Source organism: Armigeres subalbatus, chromosome 3, assembly GCF_024139115.2.
Source record: "Armigeres subalbatus isolate Guangzhou_Male chromosome 3, GZ_Asu_2, whole genome shotgun sequence".
Lineage (NCBI taxonomy): Eukaryota > Metazoa > Arthropoda > Insecta > Diptera > Culicidae > Armigeres > Armigeres subalbatus.
Genome location: NC_085141.1, coordinates 204,062,697 through 204,087,009, shown reverse-complemented (window position 1 = coordinate 204,087,009; position 24,313 = coordinate 204,062,697). Strand labels below are relative to the sequence as shown.

General features: G+C 40.3%; 1 protein-coding gene across 3 annotated transcripts in view; it reads right to left on the bottom strand.

Moving 5' to 3' along the window:
* LOC134226959 (protein unc-79 homolog) overlaps positions 1-23,427 on the bottom strand; it is an 82,315-nt gene extending 58,888 nt beyond the window's left edge. Inside the window, exons 1-10 of one of the 3 annotated variants that reach the window (XM_062708106.1) lie at positions 22,227-23,427; positions 22,036-22,155; positions 14,913-15,245; positions 14,334-14,842; positions 13,175-14,261; positions 12,974-13,116; positions 7,756-7,884; positions 7,596-7,691; positions 7,411-7,540; positions 7,139-7,186 (exon numbers count right to left, since the gene is read on the bottom strand). In XM_062708106.1, the coding sequence (XP_062564090.1) occupies positions 7,139-7,186; positions 7,411-7,540; positions 7,596-7,691; positions 7,756-7,884; positions 12,974-13,116; positions 13,175-14,261; positions 14,334-14,842; positions 14,913-15,245; positions 22,036-22,155; positions 22,227-22,281 (2,650 nt within the window). In that variant the 5' untranslated portion in view covers positions 22,282-23,427. The remainder of the gene's footprint in view (positions 1-7,138; positions 7,187-7,410; positions 7,541-7,595; positions 7,692-7,755; positions 7,885-12,973; positions 13,117-13,174; positions 14,262-14,333; positions 14,843-14,912; positions 15,246-22,035; positions 22,156-22,226) is intronic. The other 2 variants (XM_062708105.1, XM_062708108.1) reach the window with 2 other exon arrangements.
* Between the last annotated feature and the right edge of the window lie 886 nt (positions 23,428-24,313).

Below are 24,313 nucleotides of genomic sequence, written 5' to 3'. Positions count from 1 at the left end.
CCAGATGCCGTCTCAGCCGTTAAGCCCTCAGGTAGTGGAACGAGGAGACTCGGCGTGCTGTTAACTGAACGAGAAATCAATGGCGGTGCCTATTTACCTTGATCAGGGCAACCTTAACTATCTCCATCCAGCTGATCGGATCCTGCGTAATGTGACCGGCACGGGTCTCCCCCCATTGGCGTGGGTCCACTGACACGGAGCAAGAAGCTGGCTGATGGCTCCTGCTGGCATCGACAAAACTATCGCCATCGCCAAAAAGTATCGGCTTTGGATCCTCGAGTCTCCGATCCTAACCTAACCAGATCCCGGCCAACCAATGCAATATTACGGCTGAAGCTGCCGCCAGTATTGTTGCAGCATCAGGGAATTCTTTCTGGTATGGCGCCCAATATCACGTTCACCTGGATCCCTGACCACTGAGGCATCAGGAGAAGTTCTGTTGCTGACTTCCTCGCTAGTAGCGGCCATCAATGGCTACGTTATGCCAACTCTGCCGCGCTGACCGACGTGAAAGCCTGGACCTGCTCTTCCTTATAATTTAAGAAGTTCTTGCACTACATTTGGCGGGTCCTGTGGCTGTCCCCAGAGGAGACCTCCTGTTCCTTTCCCTGTGGTATTGAACTTAATTCTAAAATAAAAAAGTACCCTATAAAAAAAATATTAAAACTAAAATTCTCAAATGAATTTAATAATCAGATTTTTGATGTTAAAAATTATAAACATCATGAACTTATTGATAAGAATGTGATGACTCACTGCGGATAAGAAACAAATCTTTCCTTCGTTTTGACGAATTTTTCAAGGCCAGCAAATAATGACTTGCCAACTGTAGTGGTAGCAATGAGGTTATTTAAAAAATATTAAGAAATTAAAGTTAAGCAAAATTCAATATTATTTTAATGTTATACATCTTTGCATATCACAAATTCTTGAACATGCGATGTAACCAAGTTATGAAAGCTCAGTGCGTATTGCTGACAATTCGCCAAAATGTAGGCAATTATATTGCAACTAATGAGCTTGAAGGCATTAATGGTAAGACATGGCAACAAGGTATGAATGGCACGAATGGAGTGTTAACTCATCACTAGTGGACCATGTCTCATATGCCCATAGATATGAGTAAAACAGGCAAGAATGTTTCGAATTTTTGACCGATGTGTTGGAACGCATCGAAGGTGGGACGTACACCTGGGCGGAGACTACCATAGCGTAGTGCCCATTCCTGGACCAGGACCTACAGGAGTAGGTCCAAGCGGCGGAGGACCTACAGGAGTAGGTCCGTGTTCCCGGTGGCATTGGTAGGCAGCGGGTAAGCGGGTGGCACCGCCCTTGCTGGTCGAAATGTCGCCGGAGGTAGCAGTTCCCGATGACGATTAAGTCAGAGAGCGGGTAGAACTGCTCTCTACTTAAATTGTCGTTCGGAGGTAGCAGCATTAGCTCCGATGAGGAGCTTTGGTTGGTCTGGTCGCGACAATGGCGCAAAAGGTAGGATTGGTAGGCTCTCCGGTGGAAATAGACGGAGAGCCGAGGAAAAGATAAGACTCCGGTTGAGGAAGACGGAGATCTGAATAAAGATAAAGATGGCTCTCCGGTGGAGATAGACGGAGAGCCGAAGAAAAGATAAGACTCCGGTTGAGGAAGACGGAGGTCTGAATAAAGATAAAGATGGCTCTCCGGAGGAGATGGACGGAGAGTCGGACAAAAAGAAGACTCCGGTGGTGGAAGACGGAAGTCTAAGAATAAAGAAGGACCGAATGAATTGTTTAAATTTGGATTGGTCGTAAAAGATCTGGGATGAGCTTCGGAAATGATTTAGACTGGAATGGGAGTAAATTAGATTTGTATTTATATGGATTGGATTCAGATAAAATTAAAACAGATTTGAAAGGATTTGGTTGTGATTGAATTAGGATTTACAACATGGTTAGCCTAACAAGTGATCGTTTCCAAATTATCCATAGGGATTCTATGAGCCTGGCAAGCTCGTGAATTCGGATTCTCATGTTTAGTGTGGAAATGTTTTCAATGATTAGGCTTGTCCATGAACTGTAATTGCAGTGAAATCGGATTGGATTTTCATTAGATTAGATTTGGATTCGAGTTGAATGGATTTGAACTGGATTTGAAATAGATCTCGATTGGATTGGATTTGGATTGGATTTGTCTTGGATTAGAATTGGACTTGGATTGGATTTGGATTGGATATAAATTGGAATTGGATTGGATTTGGATTTGCATTGAATATGGATTGGATTTGTTTTGCATTTGGAATTGGAGTTAAATTTAATTTGAATTGGATTTGGATTTCCATTGCGTGTGGATTGGATTTGGATTGAACTCCAATTGGATATGGATTGGATTTGGAGTGGAGTTGGACCAAATTTTGATTTGGATTGGAATTGTATTAAATTTGCAATGAAATTGGATTGGATTTAGATCAAATTTGGATTGAATTGGGATAGCATTTGGATTGGATTAAATTTGAAATGTACTCAAATATGATTTTTATTTGGATTGGATTTAGTAGGATTTAGGATAGCATCCATCATTACGGCGAGCGTGGAAAGCTGAATATTTCCAAATTTATTAATGAAGAAATTCATTTTTGCATTTTTTACTAATTTTATCATACAGATTGCGCGCGCCCACTTGCTGTGGTATAAATTTCACGATGTTTCGTGCAGCGAGTCAAAAATTATTCCAGATGGAAGCCGAAAGGAGAGAAAAAAATCTCCACACCCACGTTGATAATCCTGCTCATCGACGATGGAACCTACGTCAAAATGGATTTCGGACAGTTTCCTAGCCAAAAATTCTGCATGGCGACGGCACGAGGAGTAGTTCCTGCGAAGTTTAACTTTGCTTTTTGGACAAACTTGCCAAGAAAACAGATGATTTTGGTAAGGGATATGCAGCTGTAGAGCTAAGACCTAAGTGTTTGTGACGAATAAGATGATTGACTCGAAGCTGTACAAGGAGGAATGTCTCAAAAACCGCGGTCTACCTTCCATAAAGTTCATAAAGGTCCCGTGACGTTTTGGCCAGATTTGGCGAGTTGCCACTACAGCCGGAAAGTCATCCAGTGTGTCGCGACCAGACCAACCAAAGCTCCTCATCGGAGCTAATGCTGCTACCTCCGAACGACAATTTAAGTAGAGAGCAGTTCTACCCGCTCTCTGACTTAATCGTCATCGGGAACTGCTACCTCCGGCGACATTTCGACCAGCAAGGGCGGTGCCACCCGCTTACCCGCTGCCTACCAATGCCACCGGGAACACGGACCTACTCCTGTAGGTCCTCCGCCGCTTGGACCTACTCCTGTAGGTCCTGGTCCAGGAATGGGCACTACGCTATGGTAGTCTCCGCCCAGGTGTACGTCCCACCTTCGATGCGTTCCAACACATCGGTCACAAATTCGAAACATTCTTGCCTGTTTTACTCATATCTATGGGCATATGAGACATGGTCCACTAGTGATGAGTTAACACTCCATTCGTGCCATTCATACCTTGTTGCCATGTCTTACCATTAATGCCTTCAAGCTCATTAGTTGCAATATAATTGCCTACATTTTGGCGAATTGTCAGCAATACGCACTGAGCTTTCATAACTTGGTTACATCGCATGTTCAAGAATTTGTGATATGCAAAGATGTATAACATTAAAATAATATTGAATTTTGCTTAACTTTAATTTCTTAATATTTTTTAAATAACCTCATTGCTACCACTACACCAACCTACACCTACGTATGAGACAAGACTAAATATATGTTTTAGTCAATGTCAGATTCAGGGGGTCCAGGGGGCCATGGCTCCCACATAAGCTTATGAACAAAAATCAACCTTTTTTGTACATTTTGGGTTCTTCGTAAACTGTCGGCCCGGGGCCCTCTCCCGGGTAAATCCGTCCCTGGTTGTAGTATATCGTGATCAATGAGTTCAATTATACCTTCAAAATTAAATGAAATTAGAAATACTAGAATAAGAGATCGGCGAAGACGCCATCTTGTTTCCAATCGAACCGTCAAAAGCGGTTCCAATTCGACTTGTTTACTTTTTGCTTCCATAAGAAGCAAGCAAAAAGTTCAAGTGCTACCAGTATAATTTAAACGATTTCATGCATTTTCATACGTTGCCATTTCGTCAGTTTTTCACTCCGCCGGTCTCTGGTTATAGGGTTGCTAAATGAAATAACACATAAAAATACCACAAGACAGTTGGTACAGTCTTGTGGGGCATTTTTTCAAAGCACTGTTAGGGTAAAAAACTACAGCAAAATATTTAGAAATAAGACCTACTTTTAGCCTCCTCCCATTAGTCTTCAAATATTTATCAATACCGTGACAGCTGGCACTCACGCAAATTCCATGTGCATGTCCTTCTAATTTTTCTGAATATCTACACTTTTTTGTGCAAATGCACTGGAGTCGCTTTTTACGCGAGTAGATTTTGTCAATTTGTCGGCCCACCTCAACTTCAATAACTTTGTTTTCTATTTTTTGGAAAAGATGTTAAATTTTGATACACATAGTTAAGTTTGCCATTTTAAGGTGTTTTTATGAGATACAGTAATATCCCGATTTTATCACCCCCTGGTGAATTTTGGGGTGATAAAACAGGGTATGTGACAAAATCGGAAAAAAAAATTACTTCAAATTTTTTAATTCATTTCACAAATATGAATCACCCCAATGATGACAAAATCGGGTTGAAAACGTGATAAAATCGGGACGTGACAAAATCGGGTCGAAAACGTGATAAAATCGGGGGTAGACAAAATCGGGGGTAGACAAAATCGGGGAGTGACAAAATCGGGTCAATACTGTATTGCGAAAAAAAATTCGGCTGCCGTACACGCTGTACACGGACGTATTACCAATTTTACAACAGCTGCCCTTGCGAGAAGTTGTTCTATAACCAGCTAATAACGATGGGATATCAGTAAATTCCCCGTATCTATCGAATCTGCTTTGGCAACATTTCACACCCTGTTCTCTCTACCCAACTATGTGTATCAGAATTGAACAACAGTCGGTTGCGTTTGAATCACAAACATGTGCTTCTATTTGTCGTATTGAGGCGGCTTTGCTTCTGTAACGACAATAGAGGCTCGCTTTCCACCGAACGTCCGACCAGCTGCAGTGTGTGATACTGCAGGGTATCATCGTTTCTCTTTTTCTTGAATGATGACTTGTGGTGACTTTGTTTTCTATAACTTTTAAATCTTTGCATATCAAAAAATATTGTGGCCAAATTTCATAAAATTTGGTCAACAATAATAGAACAAAACCTGCCAAAGCCGTCATTTCCCCTAAAGGCCAGAAAAAAGCAAAAGTAAACCGCGTAAAATGCAAACCCCAAGGTATATGTTTTGGCATGATGGAGTCCAAGCTCACACAGCAAATATTGTTTAGGACTGGTGTAGAGATCATTTGACGAATTCTATGTAGAGAGCAGAATGGCATCCCAGTCTTCTTGACCTGAATTAGTTTTTTTTCGCTTGATCTTTTTTGCTATCTAAAGTTAAGGACAACACAATCTAGATTTTGCTTCAATTCATGCTGGATACCCAGAAATATTGAAAAGACATGTGCATGGAATTCATACGCGACAGGACAGGTAATACGGCTTTCGAAAATATTTGAAAAAAATCTGAAGAAAATCTGAATCAATCATAAATTGTTATAATAATGGTAACTCTTATAAACACAAAATTGAATGTTACAGGAGCTAGTTTTCTAAAATGTATATATTACCTTACGAATAAATGTTGCATTAATAACTGCTCTAAAAACGTTTCCTACTATTAAACATGCTGATTCTTCCGAGGAAGCATTTACTTTAACAAAATTATAGTTGCATCACAAATTCAATAAAGCCATATCAAAGCCATTACTGAGAACCATTTCAGATCATTTCTAGAGGCCATGCTGCAACTGTTGATTGGCTGAACACCTGCCAGTAAATTATTTGTACAAGATGTGCTTAGTTTTGCGATACAATGTACACCACTTTATTTGTCAGAAACGAATAGGTAAGACTCGGTTCTGTTCATATTCCGTCTCTATTCAAAACGAATAATTTATTTTGTTTGTGAAATTCAAAACAGTCTTCATTGATTTTGAAACGATAAAACGTGAAATATAAACAACGAACTGTTCAACAAAGTTCATACAAAAATAAAGTGTTACAAATCCACCATACAACCCATTTTGAAATTCAGCTTCTGTTATTGGCAAACGGGTCAAACTGTGTCTAAATGACAACTGAGTGTATGGAACGAGCTACTGATAAACGGCCTAGGACAGAGGCTCCCAAACTTTTGGATATGCGACCCACATAGCAGAATCCCATATTGCTTGCGACCCACCAGCTACTAAATACATTGATTTTTAAAAATGAGTTCGCGTTAGATTGAACAAATCATAAATTGCCAAAGTATCGTATTTTTCTGATGCACGAGAAAAATAGCGCCATTCATAGGTAGATTAATCTGTATTTGGAATAAAAACATTTTGAAGTGAGCAATTTGATTACAGCTAATGGTGATGACATTCACCTTGACATCATCTCATCTGATTGTGAGTAATTTTAAGACCAATATGGGCTTTAATACACTTAGCTGATGACAGAAATGGGCGAAACACCGAACCGTTGTGCACTGGTGGCACTGGTGATGATATGCACGCCACCGAGACACACTAAAAAGAAGCTGCGAGGCGGCAATATCCCAGTGGAGGATGTAATGCCAAGAAACAGACGAAGAAGAAAAAGCTGAAGATATGTTTATAAGCATTCGTCCAAGTTAGTACTTGAAAGACAAAAGTATGTTTATGTTGTGAAAAGCAATGTGAGGAAAAAAATGCTCAAAATGTTACAATACATGTGTTCTGCTTGGAGATTCATTCTCACAAATCCTTGATCAGAAGCTTTCCAAACAATATATAGAGCGATCGTCGACAACGTAACTATGATCGATAGAAGCAAACATTTTCTCTAGAAATGATCAATAATTTCGATTGTGCACATTAAAAAAGTTCAAGCGTTCTCAAACGGTTGTAAGCTATGCAAAATCGCAAACTTTGGTGTAACTTTAGTCAAGTTTTCGTGCTGTACTGTGAAATTTCATTCACCTGCCATTATTATAATTTTCCCAACGTCATCTAGGATAGATGGAACAACTATTCTTGCAATAATAAATAAATTTAGTGATGTTGTAGAGATTTTGGTGAGTTGATTTTTGATAGTTTTGAAATGGAAGAGAGAATTTTAAAAGGTAAGATTGCTGATGCTTTAGTGATAACGGTGATTGACACTAATTGACAATTTGAAGAAGGTGTAGTCCATTACAGTATTCATTCTAATAGGAATAGTTTCTAAATGCATTTTTTACAGTTTATCTCACCTAGAGGTCCAAGAGGTATGGGTAGGGGTGCCATTGAAAGGGAAACATCACGATTTTTAGATTCCTTTTCGGATTCAGGAGGACTTTTCCGTGACGGTTTTTCGTCGTCTATGATTTCCGGAAGTGGGGCCTGTGGAATGTACATTTAATTTTCTATGTTATTGAAAAAAGTTTGATAAGATTACGTCTGGGGGTCTGACAGCATCCAACGGGGCCAAGTATTGAACCAGCTTTGTTGAAAGTTGATGCCACATTACTGATGCTTCACAGTAGCCACATTCCTGAAAATTTGTTGAAACATATGCTGTATTCTCCGAATAATGTACCTTATTGAATTATTTTTACTTTTGAAGAGCAAATATGGTTGCCCAATCCTACTTTAGCTGCCGTCACCATGCATTTAAGAAGTCTACAAACACCATCGCAAACCGTTGTATAAATTCCACAATGCTGCTCAATATCTTGAAGCTCCATCTGGAAATAAAAAAGAATACTTTTATATTCGAACTTTTTTTTTGACTCAGAGTATCACTTTGAACTTAGCACCAGTCGGTAGGATAAATAACAAGTGACATGAACATAGTATTGGCGGATGAAGTTCAAGATAGGATGCATTGAAACTATTTCCGATGTATATATTTCGGATGGCCCCAAGTAATAACCAAGAAAGTAACAATTTTGATTTAGGATTCATATAAGATGTTAAAGTGGAGGCGGGGGGAAATGCTTATCTAATCTTCCGGTCAATGTCATCATATAGTACATATATTCCTGTATATATACGATTGTGATGCATCACCAGTGCTACGATGTGCACGTATTACCTGGCAATCTAACTGCATTGATTGTCTGCCTTTTCAGAATTCCCAATAAGATTCCGTTGAAATATCACAAATGATGGTAATTGCTTGTGGCAGTGTTGTGCTTAATCATTATCAGACGATCATGATTGCAATTTTCATGCGAAAACTTCTCACGTGAAAACAGTAGGCGAGTTGTCACCGGCGACAACTTCTCAAATTTTGTACTCAAACGATAATAAACACAGAATTTTCATTCAATCATTAATCTTCACTAATAATAGCTAATTGTTAACAGTCCCGTTATATCTTCTATTTGGCGTTATAGCTTCATGCTAGTGAGGAAAAAGAGTTCAAAATGTAACGGTAAATGCTTCAAATCAAGATACGATTTTCAAACGATTCTTAATCGCTGGCGAGTTTTAATCACTTGATAATTTAAAAGTAAAATCGCGGGTGAGTTTGATCATTCTCGATTTTTCGAAAATTTGTTTTTTCCCAACCCTGGCTTGTGGAAAGGGAAAGAAAAGTGCAGTGGGTATCGGCCAAGTTCCCCCTGGCGGTGCTAAAATGATAAGCGGGAACAATACCTAATTCCATTTGAATCTTTGAGTATACTTAGTGATTAGCATGCGTTATTATTTTATGGGGGGGCACGCATGGAACATATTTTTCAACGCGGGTGTCAGGCGGCTGACCCATGCTCGACCAAAATAGTAAATTTAGCTAGAATATTTGAATTTTGTCTGATTGTTTTTATTTTATTTTTATTTTTGCCATCAAATGATTAGGAGCTTATTTTCAGCATCTCATAACGCAAGAGAGGGTAAAACTCTGCGTTGCATAGAACAGTTTAGGAGGTCCCCGATTCGGTGCATTGCTGCACTGTCGTGTGGAGCATGGTTGTCCCGTGTCGTTTATGGCGATGTCGTTCCCGCATCTATGACGCCTTTGGTTGAACAAATCATTTTATATAATGGCTGGACATGTTAATAATTCATTCTAGTTCTCAAATCTTGTAGTAGATACTTCTGGAGGCTGTCAAGGTGGTGGGAGGGACATTGCCTATGAGTGACAGAGGCGGTTGTGCTCTGGGCGGCAGTATGGTGAAAGCAGTTTCTGGACAGTTAGGATTCAGTTTTCATACTTAAAAGAATATCTAGAATAATATTATATTTTGATGAGCAATAACAATGCCATCCTCCACTTTTTAATCACGAGCTTTATTAGTAGCATAGGTTATCAGTACTCCTAATATACTTAATTCGGTGGGCACGCTTGGAACACATTTTTACTTAAGTTCGACCAAAATTGTAAAATTTAATTGATTTATTCAGTTTAATTATTTTAATCTTTCTGCGTCAAATGGTTAGGTATTTGTTCCCCCACCCCTCCTGCTCCCTCCTTTTCTATTTTATGTTTCCAAACTTAAACCAACGTGATAACACTAATCCCAAACTGCACGTACCTCTATCATATCAATCTACATACGAGTCTACATACAAGAAGCGACAATCACCAGAAAACGGATTTCAATCATTTCCCTTCTACCATAAGTATAAATCATCTAAGCTATAATAAACTCTATCGTAGCGATCCCGAACTGTCTAAACATCTATTATGAACATAAACACAACCGTTTCTATCTCTACAAACATTTCTCTAATAAAAAGGTTCCATAGCAGTCGCTAGAGCCGGAAGCGGTCAACAAGCCGCTCCATACTCTCCTCCCCTATCTTCTATTATCTCACAAATTTACTACCCTGAAACTGAACTGTTTCGGACCCCTTATGGGTCTGAAGCAGAGGACGGGACGCTCGAGCCTACCAGTCAGTGGATGGAAAGGTCCGTTGTGATAAAGGGTCTATCACAAGCCTCGGATAACCTGGAATAAGTTTTCCACGAGTCGAGTTCACATTGATTTCATGAGTTCTATAAATTAATCGTCACGTTGAAAATTTAAGCCAGCAGTGTAAACGTATTGCCTAATGTCATACAACGTAGATTGGCCACGGCCCGGGGATACGTTGAGTATAACAAGAATAACAAGAATAACAAGAATATAAGATGTTAAAGTGGAGGCGATGTTGCAACTTATATGTATATCAGCATCTTATGTGCATCATATACGAGTTTGTGTTGGCTGGACTTTTTATATGAAGATTACGCTGGTATGGGTCTACCTCTGTTGGATTTCGCAGTCCAATGCTTGTTTGCAGATTTCGTATACGCCGCATCCAACCACACTTTTGGCCGATAACTGTTTCACAGGGCAGCACCCTACAAATAATCTCGTGATCGAGACGGTTGAAAGCTTTTTTTGTGGTCATTGAAAACCAAATATTCAAATCTTGAAGTTCCTTAACACGCTGCAGTATGACTCTTACGGACCATATGGTGCCACAAAGGATTCTCTAGCTCGGAATCTAGCCTGCTATTGCCGGAGATTCAAATCAATCTTCTCCCGAATGCGGGTTAAGCTCAGTTTGCAAAAAACTTCGAGATGAGAACGGATTGCATCGACATTATGCCTCGACAGTTATATTCAGGTGGTCACCTACACTAAGACAACGTACACCCAGGTTTTTTTTACACGGTTGGAATTCATTAATTTCTCGGTTAACCCGAACTCGCACAGCTTTTCAAATACCACTCGAATTTTCTTTGATTTTTTGTGAATTTTTTCGTGGGGTTAACTCATTAATTCATTGACGCTGAAGGTCTTAAACGACTAAAACCAAACCGTGTAAAAAAAACCTGGGTGTACATCCAGTTGATCGGGAAGATGCGGTATCTCAGGCGCCTAGATTTTGTGCAAATAGCGATGTAACAATTGAGCGAAAGGCTGGAGTCTGTTCGAAGCATCTCGACTAATGTTCGGATGATGCGGTAATCAAGAGTCTAGTATCGTTGATGAGCTAAGCCTTTCTCGTATCTTGATTGTACGTAAAGTTTTTATTTCTGCAGCTCGGCAAAAATCCGCACAGCCGTGCGCCAGCAAAATAATAAACTGATATTCCGGCAAAAAATATGTTTGTTAGCTGATTTTCGTCAAATTATTTGCTGATTTCCAGCAATTTGACAGAAATCTCGGCAAAAAACATGTGCACGAACACGACTGTGCGAATCTCGGTAAAAGTTGACCATTTTGCTGAGATCCCGGTAAAAAAAAAATTTGTAGGATTATAAAAAGGAACTTTCGATAGGAGGTCTGGGTCCTCATAAGTTACAAGTCTTATCCATCCACGGGTCTGCCGATGACAATTGACCGCCAATAAAGGTTGCGTACCTAACTGGTAGCAGTTATAGCCTGCGCACCAGTCTCCAGTTAGCCTTGCGTGCAAAGGCAAAGGACTCTCGGTCCGGTCTAGGATATTTCGTAGATACTCATGCATTAAGGCATAGAAAGCTTTTAATTAATAACTGTGGAAATGCTAATAGAACACTTAAGTTGAAAAGCAGGTCACGCTCCAGTTGAAATGTAGAGCCATAGAAGAAGAAAAAGAAAGCCTGCGTACCACTGTTTTTGTGACATCAGCTAAAGTGAGGGGGTGCGACCTGCGGGACCTAACTAGGATTTGGTGAGGTTTCACAATGCGGTAAAAAGCTACATAATATCCGCAAGCAGGCCCTGTTAAAGCTACCGCGTGCAGTTAAAGCGCACTAGTCCATTCCTGAATTTGGGGGGACTCTAAACAAACCTGCATGAGCGTCTGTTCCCCATGTTATCGTAGCTCTCGTAAGGCAAGATACCGAAAAACAAACAATCAACCCATCGAAAATACAGTCGGTAAATTACAAGACAATGTTTACCGCAAACTAATTGGAAACTCAGTACTTCAAATGTTAGGGGCCTGTTGGAACCTGCACGAGTTGCCCTCCCTGTTAGAGCGCTGCAACAGGTGAATCTAGAGTTTGTAGCGCTAGGTCTAGGTAGAGGTCCAACAGCGAGAAACAGGAGAACGGGAATTAATTCTTCAACTACAGTTTGGTCAATGCATACTCACAAACCAACGACAAATCCTGTGATGTGAAGGACGAGTTAATCGAGTGACCAGGCAATACCTATGGAGCATGCCTGAAACACGACGAACTGACACAAATGCATAAGTCTTTCATTTCGACTTATGCATTTGTGTCAGTTCTTTTGGCCAGTCATTTGAAAGGATAGTATCCACGCAACTACCAATGACAACGGCCTTCGGTTAGTCAATTTTGCCGCAGCCAGAGAAATGGCTATTAGTAGAACTTATTTGATACACAAGTGTATTCCAAAAACACGCCTAGAGACACCCAAAAAAATCTGGGAATACATCTTGCGGACTCATCATCTGTTTGTGAACATACAATGGTATGGAAATGTGTTTTTGTGAAAGTGTTATTCGATTCTGATGTGAATGAGATTTGGTCATTATTCTAAGATATTCACTGAGACTGATAATGTCAGATGGATTTAATAAATAATAAATAAAAGAAAAATATATGCAGGGTAACTGTACCAGTTTTGGCCATGTTCCTAATTTGGCCAGTTTCTCGCATATCTCCAAAAATTAAGCAATTTCCGAGGATTTTATTAGCTGTAACAGGAGATACATCCCTTACGCTTCATCGCTGTGAAAAATGATCGATAGTTTTTGGAAAATATGCATTTTTCAGGGTTGGCCAATTTAGGCACTAAGGTGGCCAAAACCGGTACACTTCCCCCATATGTACAAATTTGTGGACACACGCCTCTTGATGAAAATGTGAAGATTTGCTCTAACCTGTTTCAATAATATATCCAGCATTAAAATGCAGCATGTGAGATTATGTTCGGCATCCGTCGAAAACTCGGTGTGTCTTGACATTGGTGCTTCATCGTCTGAAATCGCTGATGTATTACCCGAATCGTCCTCAACAACGGGAGCTAACAAAGCAAAAGGATAATATAAGTGTATTAATGGATGATAAAGTTATATACATACAAATAGAACTCCTTCTAGGCGGTTGAAGTTCCCTATCTCGCGCAATTTTGGAGGTACTTGTTTTTCCTATTTTGTCCGAATGGAACTCTGCCTGCATTCCGTGCTTCATTATGCGAACGCCATCTCCAAACATTGCAAACAGTTGCGTTAGCGGAATTAATATTTCCAGTTTCGTCAAATTTTGCAACCAATGTAGTGCCTGTTGTTGAACTTTGGCTGTTGTTTTCTCAAAACGGATAGTCACAAAGTTGTACATCGCTTTGGCATCAAAGCCCAGTGGAGACATTTCCGGATCTAGAATTTTGCTCAGCACTATTTTTAATTCTGGTAGTTCTTTCTCTGGTACATCGTTTGTGACTGCTTCCATCCAATGTGGCATGACGGTGTCCCAAATCTGCTGAGTTATTATCTCGTATGGTATTAAACAGATCAAGCGTTGAAGACCTTCTTTGAGATGTGACGTTCTTGACGCAAGCGTATCCCAATGGCCGCCAACCCTGGAATATTCGGGTGGATGCGGCAAGAGGCAGTCGATAAATTCTTTATAATGACTGTCACAAACATCTTTCAACCAGCCGCACACATGTTCTAGTTTAAGCTTCTCTAAAGTACTTTCTGTTTGTCCGTCATATGAGTATGCGGTTATGTGAAACCAGTGGAACAGCATCGACAATAATCGCCCAAGAATTTCAACTGGTGTGTCTGCAGTAGGTTTGCATCTGCCAACCAGTAACCATATCCCGTATCGACCAAGTAGTTGACGATCCTCCAGAGATAGCGTGTCTTGTGTTCCATTTGCTGTGTTACCCTTCGAGTCACTGAACGAATCTCTTCCAAAATCCAGATTCAAAGGTTTTGCTTCTCTGAGGAGACTAATAACCGCTTCTACCATATACGTTTGCATCTCAGCATCCATCATCATCATCGGGGGTAGACTGCGGTGCACGATATGATCAATTCCACGCCTACTGTTATGCCGGTTGCCATGGCACTGAGCGCAGTATCTAATCGGATGGTTGCCATTGTAACTAGCACATTCGCTTGAAAAGCAAATCGACACCGCTGATTTATCGCTTGACCTGCAATTCTGTGAAGTATAGATGGAATGATTATTCATGATAATTAAAATGTCAACTCGATCACTTCCGTAATTTGTTACCTTGTTCTCACATATCATTGACACTTGTTGCATGGGATGCAGTATATCTCCGAACGAAAGATCTGGATGGTCTCTGTGTATTTCGTTGGCACATTCGATGCATAGATAAAGCGGCGGAGGGGAATCAACTGCATACAAAATACTAATGCAGTGATCGTAGCAAACTTTAACGGCTTCAGCATTGCCAGCATTCGGACATGACTCTCTTTGACATACAAATGGTACCAAATTATTGGTAAATTTGCACAGCAGTCCCTTACGATCAAAGAGATTGGGATCAAATGCAGGCCAATAGTAGAAGAGCAGTTTTGCAGCAGAAGCTCGACTAGCTGAGGTTCCATACGCGATCACACAAAGCAAATCTTTAACAACGTTATGCTTGAGTCTCATCAAGCTTTCAAGAAGTTGACAATGGTGTGCAGGATTATTAGAGTACTGAAATACTAACATTATTACGGCCGACACTGATTGACATGCATGACATTCCTGATCATCGTCACTTTGGCGAGCTGTAAAAATATTTTATAAATCAATTACTTTACTCACTGAAGTGGATTTTCTTAGTCACACTAAACTTACTGATCGTAAATGGTAGTATATAGTAGCACAGATAGTTGATAATATCTTGGTGTAACGATGACGGAAGCACAGAAATACTGGAAGCAGCTAAATATGGAAGATTATCTATAAGATCCTTATCCAGAAATGGTAGAATGCATCCCAAACACTGTAGCAACGCCTTCCCGAATAAGTTCAATCCATTCTGTATGCTGGAAGCAACATCCAGTAGCATTGTGAGCGCATTATATAGATTTTGATACTCCAGATTTGGGTAGCTCGACATCCGCGGTTGATCCAGCGATGGATCTTTGATCATTTCCAGAGGAGAGCAAGGTACATCCTTCAGAACGGCTGTGGTGAGAAGGGTTTGAAATTGATCTTTGTATTATCTTTGAAAAACTACTTCCTACTCTAATGATAAATAATATTTACTATGTCTGAAACTCGATTTATGCATTTGCATCGCACAACATGTGATAGATTTAGTTCGGAAAAGGTATTGGATGGTAACCACTCCCTTCGATGGGGTTTGAACCCACGAAACCAGTACGCTAGACAGGTACTTTCCCTACTAAGCTATGAAGGATCTCCGTAGTCCTCCGCAGCTTAGCGGGTACTGTTCAAACCTAATTTCCAGCACCAGGCACGTAGCCGAACTCTCGCAATCCATTTTCAGAACTAACTTTCTCATATGTATTGTACGGGTCCACGCCGTTAAGCATAAATACGTTAGGCATAAGAACGTTAGGCATAACGAACGTTAGGCATAATGTACGTTAGGCATAATTCTGCCTTCTTTCCCGGGCAGCACAGGTCAGACAAAAATGGTTGCAGTAACTAGAATGTAACTAAATCTGGTCACTTATGAGTTGCAGCAACGTATGTGAAGCATGTGTGCTGCTAGGGTTATGTCATAGGCTGTTCTTTGGGTCATTTTATGCCTAACGTACATTAAGTCTATCGTGCTTATGGCTAACGTCCTTATCCCTAACGTACTTATGCCAAACGGGGCATACCCGTATTGTACAATGCCAACCAAGTAGGTTGAGTATTTTAGTATTGTCTGACTCCTACAATAAATAATAAATAAATAAATAAATACCATCCCATAATTCGGATAATGAAGCCCAATTTTAGTGCACAAGTTTTGCCTTTCTCGTACAACAAACTTGTAAGGAAATGTTCTCATTTTACAAATTTCAAATACAAATCCTATTTTTCAAATAAAAACTTTTCATAGGAGGCTATTTATTCTAATATTACATCCTCGCAACTTCGGCATCGTGGACAGGACAGAAAGTGTGGAAAAGCGGGCATCGAGCGGCTACCTTCCACCAAAGCTGTGGCACCACCAATGAGCTGGGAACCTACTTCATAGTGCTGGGTAAGATGCGCCAACGTGTGATTGGGTGGCAGCCAATCAACGCAAGGATGTGCAAGCTGAGGATAAAAGGCCGTTTCTTCAACTATAGTATCATCAACGTGCACTGTCCACACGAAGGGAGATCCGACGATGAGAGAGAAGCGTTCTACGCACAGCTGGAGCAGACATACGATAGATGCCCACTGCGGGACGTCAAAATCGTCATCGGCGACATGAACGCTCAGGTAGGAAGGGAGGAAATGTATAGACCGGTCATCGGACCGGATAATCTGCACACCGTATCAAATTATAACGGCCAACGATGCATAAACTTCGCAACCTCCCGCGGAATAGCAGTCCGAACAACCTTCTTTCCCCGCAAAAATATCCACAAAGCCACATGGAGATCACCTAACTAAGAAACGGAAAACCATCGACCACGTACTAATCGACAGTAAATTCTTCTCCGACATCACGAACGTCCGCACTTACCGCAGTGCGAATATTGAATCCGACCACTACCTCGTTGCAGTATGCCTGCGCTAAAAACTCGACGGTGTACAACACGCGTCGAAGTCGAACGCCGCGGCTTAACATTGAGCGGCTACAAGGCGGTAGACTAGCCCAAGGATACGCGCAGCAGCTGGAAGTGGCACTCCCAACAGAAGAGCAGCAAGGCGCAGCGTCTCTTGAAGATGGCTGGAGAGATATTCGATCCGCCATTGGTAGCACCGCAACCGCTGCACTTGGCACGGTGCCCCCGGATCAGAGAAACGACTGGTATGACGGCGAATGTGAGCAGTTAGTGGGCAGCATGGGCGAGATTGTTACAACACCGCACGAGGGCGAACGAGGCACGATATAAATGGGCGTGGAACAGACAAAACTCGATTTTCCGGAGGAAAAAAATGCCAGCAGGAAGATTGAGACCGTGAAGATACGGAGCAACTGTACCGTGCTAATAACACACAAAAGTTCTATGAGACGTTAAACCGTTCACGTAAGGGCCACGTGCCACAGCCTGATATGTGTAAGGACATAAACGGGAAGCTTCTTACGAACGAGCGTGAAGTGATTTAAAGGTGGCGGAAGCACTATGAAGAACACCTGAATGGCGATGTTGCAGATGAAGATGGCGGTATGGTGGTGGACCTGGGAGAACGCGCACAGGACATAATTTTACCGGCTCCGGTTCTCCAGGAAATCCAGGAGGAGATTGGCCGGCTGAAGAACAACAAAGCCCCTGGGGTTGACCAACTACCAGGAGAGCTATTTAAACACGGTGGTGAGGCACTGGCTAGAGTGCTGCACTGGGTCATTACCAAGATTTGGGAGGAAGAAGTTTTGCTGCAGGAGTGGATGGAAGGTGTCTGCAAAAAGGGCGATAAGCTGGATTGGTGCAACTTCCGCGCAATCACATTGCTGAACGCCGCCTACAAGGTACTCTCCCAAATTTGATGCCGTCGATTAGCACCAATTGCAAGAGAGTTCGTGGGGCAGTACCAGGCGGGTTTTATGGGCGTACGCTCCTCCACGGACCAGGTGTTCGCCATTCGCCAAGTACTGCAGAAATGCCGCGAATACAACGTGCCCACACATCATCTATTCATCGACTTCAAAGCCGTATATGATACAATCGATCGGGACCAGCTATGGCAGCTAATGCACGAACACGGATTTCCGGATAAACTGACACGGTTTATCAAAGCGACGATGGTTCGGGTGATGTGCGTAATTAGAGTTTCACGGGCCGTAACCCTCTCCGTTCGAAACGCGCAGAGGGTTAAGACAAGATGATGGTTTTTCGTGTCAGCTATTCAACATCGTTTTGGAAGGGTTAATACGAAGAGCAGGGATTAACGCGAGTGGTACAATTTTCAATAAGTCCGTCCAGCTATTTGGCTTCGCCGATGACATAGATATTATGGCACGTAACTTTAAGAAGATGGAGGAAGCCTACATCAGACTGAAGAGGGAAGCTAAGCGGGTCGGGCTAGTCATCAACACGTCGAAGACGAAGTACATGATAGGAGGAGATTCAAGAGAAGACAATGTGAGCCACCCACCGCGAGTTTGCATCGGTAGTGACGAAATCGAGGTGGTAGAATTATTTGTGTACTTGGACTCACTGATGACTGCCGAAAATGATACCAGCAGAGAAATTCGGAGACGCATAGTGACCGGAAATTGTACTTCGAATAGATCGAATAGAGTTCGCTGCCGTAAGAAGGCGAGGTGCGCAGCGAGTTAGGTGGATCGATCAGGCGAAAGTTGACTTGCGGACACTCCGTAGACTGCATGGTTGAAGACGTTTGTTGAAGACACGTGTTCAAATGGCTGTCAGTTGGCCCAACTAAAAAACCGAATTCGTTAGTTGGGCCGAGGTCGTGGCTCAACCAGTGAATCACGACTGTATACAAGTTTCTGTAATCTATATGCAACTGAATTTGGGTTGCAACATTTGAGTTGCTCAACTCAAGATCAACCAAATCGGTCCGAATTCTACTGCTAGGGTAAATCAGGGCATCGACCAGATCCGAACGTTTCTGTAAAGTTGACGCCTATGATGATTTTGCTTCGCGACGTCCAGCAAAAGCCATGTGTGGTATCGAAACATGTGCCGTAGACGCAAATCTCGTTGCAGTTGATTCTTCTAATTCTGAAGTCAACAAATTCTGGTTGTATCTGTCGGGCATTCTACCAGAAGTGACAGAAAGTAAGGTCACTGAACTGGCGGAATTGAATCTGAAAACTTCAAAGTTACTGGCTATTAAGGTTGTTCCACGAGATACTTCTTCTTGATTTCAAGTCTATCGCACTTGCCGATAAAACTTTGTAACGCGGCATTTGCCTCTTTGAGTTTAAAAGTTGCGGGAGCAGAAGGGATTGGAGCCCCTGACGTCCGATACAGTTGTTCTATCCAAAAACTCCAAAAAATACGACCAACCTTCCAGAGATATGGAACAAGTCTACCTACATTCGTTTGTGACGTAATTCCTCGTCCTCCTAAACAGTATCGATTTTCATCTCACGTAAACGTATCTTCAAAGCCAAAATATGGGGAATCTCCGAGTTAGGCAATCATACCATTGACAGTAAATTACCAAATCGTCGCTAACGGTTTTTTTAATGTCCGATTCCAACGACTTTGGCGTAAAATTATTCGCCGAAAAGTAGCTTCGAAACGATGTGCTCATGTCTGCATATCCGATGTTTTATCGCACTTGTATACAAGTTCGATAAATTTGTTTTCATGGCTTTTAATGATTCTGCTTTATGCCTTTCTTTTATCGTTGTTCGTTATCCATTGAGAGCAATTTCTGCAAACCCTGCCGGCGAGTATTGTCCGAAAGCTTTCGGATCAGCCTCCTTTAACGTCCATGTTTCATGGCCGTTAAAAGCTACTGGAAGAATCAGAGTAGTACCAAATTTTTTCGCTGGAAATCAGCAAATTTTTGCTGGATTTTGCCGAGCTGTAAAACCAACAATCCACCCAGCAAAATATATTTTGCTGTTCTTCCAGCAAACATGAAAGTCATGTAAATGACAGGTACTTAGCTGTATTTTCAGCAATGTCGAAAATGTTTTGCTGGAGGGCCAGCAAGGCCAAAATCAAAATAATTTGCAGGTATTTGCAGCAATTTGATTTCATTACTGAAAATCAGAACAATACGAACCAGGAAGCGGATTTAATTAGATTGATAATGTATAAATTAAGAAAATGAGGTAAGTTCGTTTGACATGGTAACAAGGAAATAAATGTAATAGAATTTCGTTCGATTGAATTTAATACATGTCACAGGAAATCACCTCATTTACCGATTATTTGACTGCATTCACAATCATATTTTTTATTTTCTATTCTTTTATGTGAATAAAGCTTAATTCAACATAATGTTGCAATCTCTCTCGCTATGGCTTAGTTGTGTTAAAAATAGTTCAAAAACATGTCCACTGCTTTATCAAATCCGGACACTAGGGAAAAAAACATTTTCCAATACAATCGCCTTCATACTGCGTCACGGAATTTAAGGCACTTGATAGCCCAAGACATGCATCCTCCGGCTGTGATAGAAAGTGCTGTTGAATACAATGATAATGATTTTCACGAGATTTCCATTATAAGTTATTTCCACTTACACTTAACGATGATTTCCGAAAGGTTTGCAATTTTGTGCAGTCTTTCATTGGATTTTTAACAGCTCTGGTTTTTCCGTCTGCAGGTCCATTTTAACTCTTTAAATTAAAAAGCAGGCTACATCGCAAGCTTGTGGAGATGGGAAATTATGACGGCCAAGTTCTTTTTACGTATTTTTTTTTGCTCTGCCACATGGCCATAATTTGACAGATAAAGACGGTCACTGAATTTCCAGCAATAGCATGACTTTTGCTGTTTTTCAGTAAATCATTTAAACGATTGCTGCATTTCAGCGAACAAGTTGATTGCTGGTTAAAATCCAGCAAACTGTTTTGCTGGAACGAGAAATGAAATTTTGGTGTATATAGAGCGCAAATTTCAGCTTCGTTTGCAGATAACGGGACTTTTTCACCTCGCGGGTAACATCATTATTGCACGTCACTAGAGTTCCAAGGTACACAAATAATTTTACAACTTCAAATTTCTCACAATTTAGCAATAACCATCCCCCACTAAAGTAGCAAACTCCAAACAAACTTTGCAATCTGGGGGTGACTTAGTTATCGAATTAAAAAACTTTAGAAGTGAAAACTCCCTTGAAATCACTTGAACAAAAATGAAAGTTGCCAACATAATAACAAGAGCATAATTCAGAATCAGGGTAAGAAGATCCTCTTTGCGCAACTTTATAATCAGAAACTTTAGTCTAATCGATTCATTGGACCCAACATATTAGGTACTCGCCAAATTCTAGGTTTTTCTAACAGATTAGGGGAGGTGGATGTAAAACGGACAGGGGTCCCGTTTAAGCTAAATCGTTACAAATTTGGCACTATCAGGTGGATCTTATTGTTTGTTTCAAATCATGAGTATGACATGTTATACTACATTCAAATAATGAAAACTATTCTGTTTATTAATGATTTAATGTAAACTATGGCTGAAATGCCATGGTGATGTAATTTTTGAAGTACAGTATTTAAGCTTTTAAAACAGAAATCGGTTAGACTAATCTGCATGATCTTCAAGGATCTCAAACTTAGTGTGTTCAAAGATTTTCACGGGTTGAATTGATAATTTATCTTCGAAATTCGATTTTTTTGAGTTTTTTTTTCAAGAAATTGGATCATGGTGGCCCCCTTTATCTGTTAGGAAAACTTTAAGATGATGTATGTCGCAATTTTCAAAAAGAGATTTCATGTACGAGACGAGCCAGCTTCGGGCTTAAAGTCTCGGTAATAAAGAATAAAAAAAAAGATTTGATGTTACTGCCGTTCTTTAACAGGGGGCTGATAGAAACTTAAGGAAGTTAGGAGAACAAATCCCAATGCGACAATACGATTATCAGAACCATAATACCCCATTGGGAAAATGCTGCTAGCCAAAGCGATGTGATTGCTTTCCGTAGTAATGAAGTGTCGACTTGACAAAGCAAAAGGTCTAGTCTAGTGAAATATCCAACAAGAAGAGAAAAAACTTACAACCGATGGTCCCAAAATAAAATAAATGAAACAATAAAAAATATAATATAATTTGTACTACTAAAATATGTAGGTAAGTATGCTCGAGAATAAAAGATCAATCAGTGAATCTTTTATTTTCGTCTTGGGCTAATAAAATACAATAGATATATTACTTACTTAGAAGCGTTTGAGAAAAATATTTTATGGTGTTTGCTATGTCCGATCCAGATGGGGCTGGAATCTGATTACTAAGCAGTCGCACATGATACTCATGCAAGCACCGCAATTTTGCTTGAACTGCAATAAAGAGATAGAAATTTAATTTGACCTTCGCTAATAGCTTAATTTGGTAATAATTGGATACTCACATGCAGCCCCTCTGGTGCCCATATTAACGAGCTGAACTCTAAAACTTCCTGTCATTTGTTGTTTGATTTTAATTATACTAAATAACACTCATCTAAATTTTCCTCGCATCCAGAACCTTATGTAAGCCTCACAACACACCCTTTTTATTAGACATCCAATTTTCTAGACACTTTTAAGCATTCCAGTGATGTTGCATCAATCATTTAACTATCTTATCAATACGTAATGAATACAATTAGCATTTACTGAATATATTCAATACACAACACTTGTTTTTACAGTTTTAAAACCATTTTTCGAACGAGACGATGTGTTTCGCTTTCCAAGATGGCTGATGAGATGAAAAATCAATAATTCGCAGCTGCAAACATTTCGCCATGCATTCTCCAGCGTAAGGGAAAATCTGATGGAAAACGGCTGGGTTAGGAAAATCTTACACAGCTGATCCGCTCTGTGTGGTAGAAACATACACCATCGGAATGATCAGCTGATGCAGCGTGCCGATAGATCGGAACGGATGTAAACAAATGTACACATGCGTATAAGAGCACGTGGGTTGTCTCTACTTGTTGATATATGTAGCGTGGTGCGTATTTGCCGGCGTCTGTTTATAGGTATATTGTTTGGGTTTTAGCTTGGAAACTTGTTCAATGGAACATCACCACCACATACACAGGACTAGGGCAAGCGAATTTACATTTATTCAAAAACAGCACATTTTTTAAGTTAATATGTATGGACAAATGAATTTCTAATTTTTATCTAAAATTTAATTACTGCGGCACATCCCATGAAGAAACTTGAGATGAAATGAAATCTTTCAAAAATGCCCGAACCCGAAATCTCGACGACCACACATTTAGGTTCCAAAAAGGATCTGTAAAGTTTTAAAATTGTAGAATTAAGTTAAAACGCACTTGCTTCTTCCGACATGTTAAAAAATCTATCTAATATTAGAAAAGTCATTTCAATTTGTGTGCAATATAATTTCAGAACGCGAACAACGTATTTTTTGCGTATATAAAACTCATAAATTGACATTTAGAACGGAAAAATCCGTTCTGCTAGTATACAATAAAATCGTTATACATTGCTTATGTCATGTCAATTTTTGAATATTGCAGCGTCTTGGTCTTCATTTTCAAATACATATTCAGTCCAGAAACAATTATATGTACTTCGAAAGCTAAGTTGGACTAATTTTCCTTTGCCATCATACGAAGCTCGTTATATGCTTATTAATATCTAAGTTTTAGGTAATAGGCGCGGAGTTAGCAATGACATTATTTATAAATATTAGTTTATTAGTTATAATAGTTTATTAACTCAAAAAATCGATTCCAATAACTATTAGCTAAAATTAATGTTTACACCCCATCGCGACAATTACGTCAACGCCAAATATTTTTAACAAATTATCATCGAGAAAATATGCAAAGTATTGTCCTATTAACCAAATGACGGCTATATATAATAAACATTGCGTTGCGATGCCATTGACTTCAGTATGTCCAAATCAAAATTAAAACAGTATTTTTGTAATCGTCAGGTTATCGACAGGAAACATCTACTTGTACACTATAACACATTATTGTAACCTTAACCCGTTTCGGTCTGACCTAGAAATCAAAATTGAAATAACCCGTGTAGGCTCATTTTTCGTCCGATTGCCATGAAATTTTCAGGGAAGAAGCGTCATCATGTCTATTTTTTGGTACATGACATGATTTGACCATGGTGCCAATCCGGCCGGATTTATTAAGGGGGGGTCCTGGGTCAGATGCAGTCAAAAACGGGCCATTTTTTTAAAACCATTGATAAATGAACGAAAGTGACCAGAATGCTGATGCAAACGTGGTCAATCATCATTGACCAGCATCTGAAGTTAGTTTTGATACATTTGAATCACCAGGACATGGTTCCGGATGTTCCGGGAACCTGGTTCCCTGGGGTATCCCTGGGGTGGTGGACACTTTTCAAGTGAACACAACCCAGTCTTGCGACATATCAAACTTCATGGTTTTGGAAGAGAATTCTAATAGATAAGTTTTTGGGAGGTTTTGGACACATTGGCCACATCCGGAAG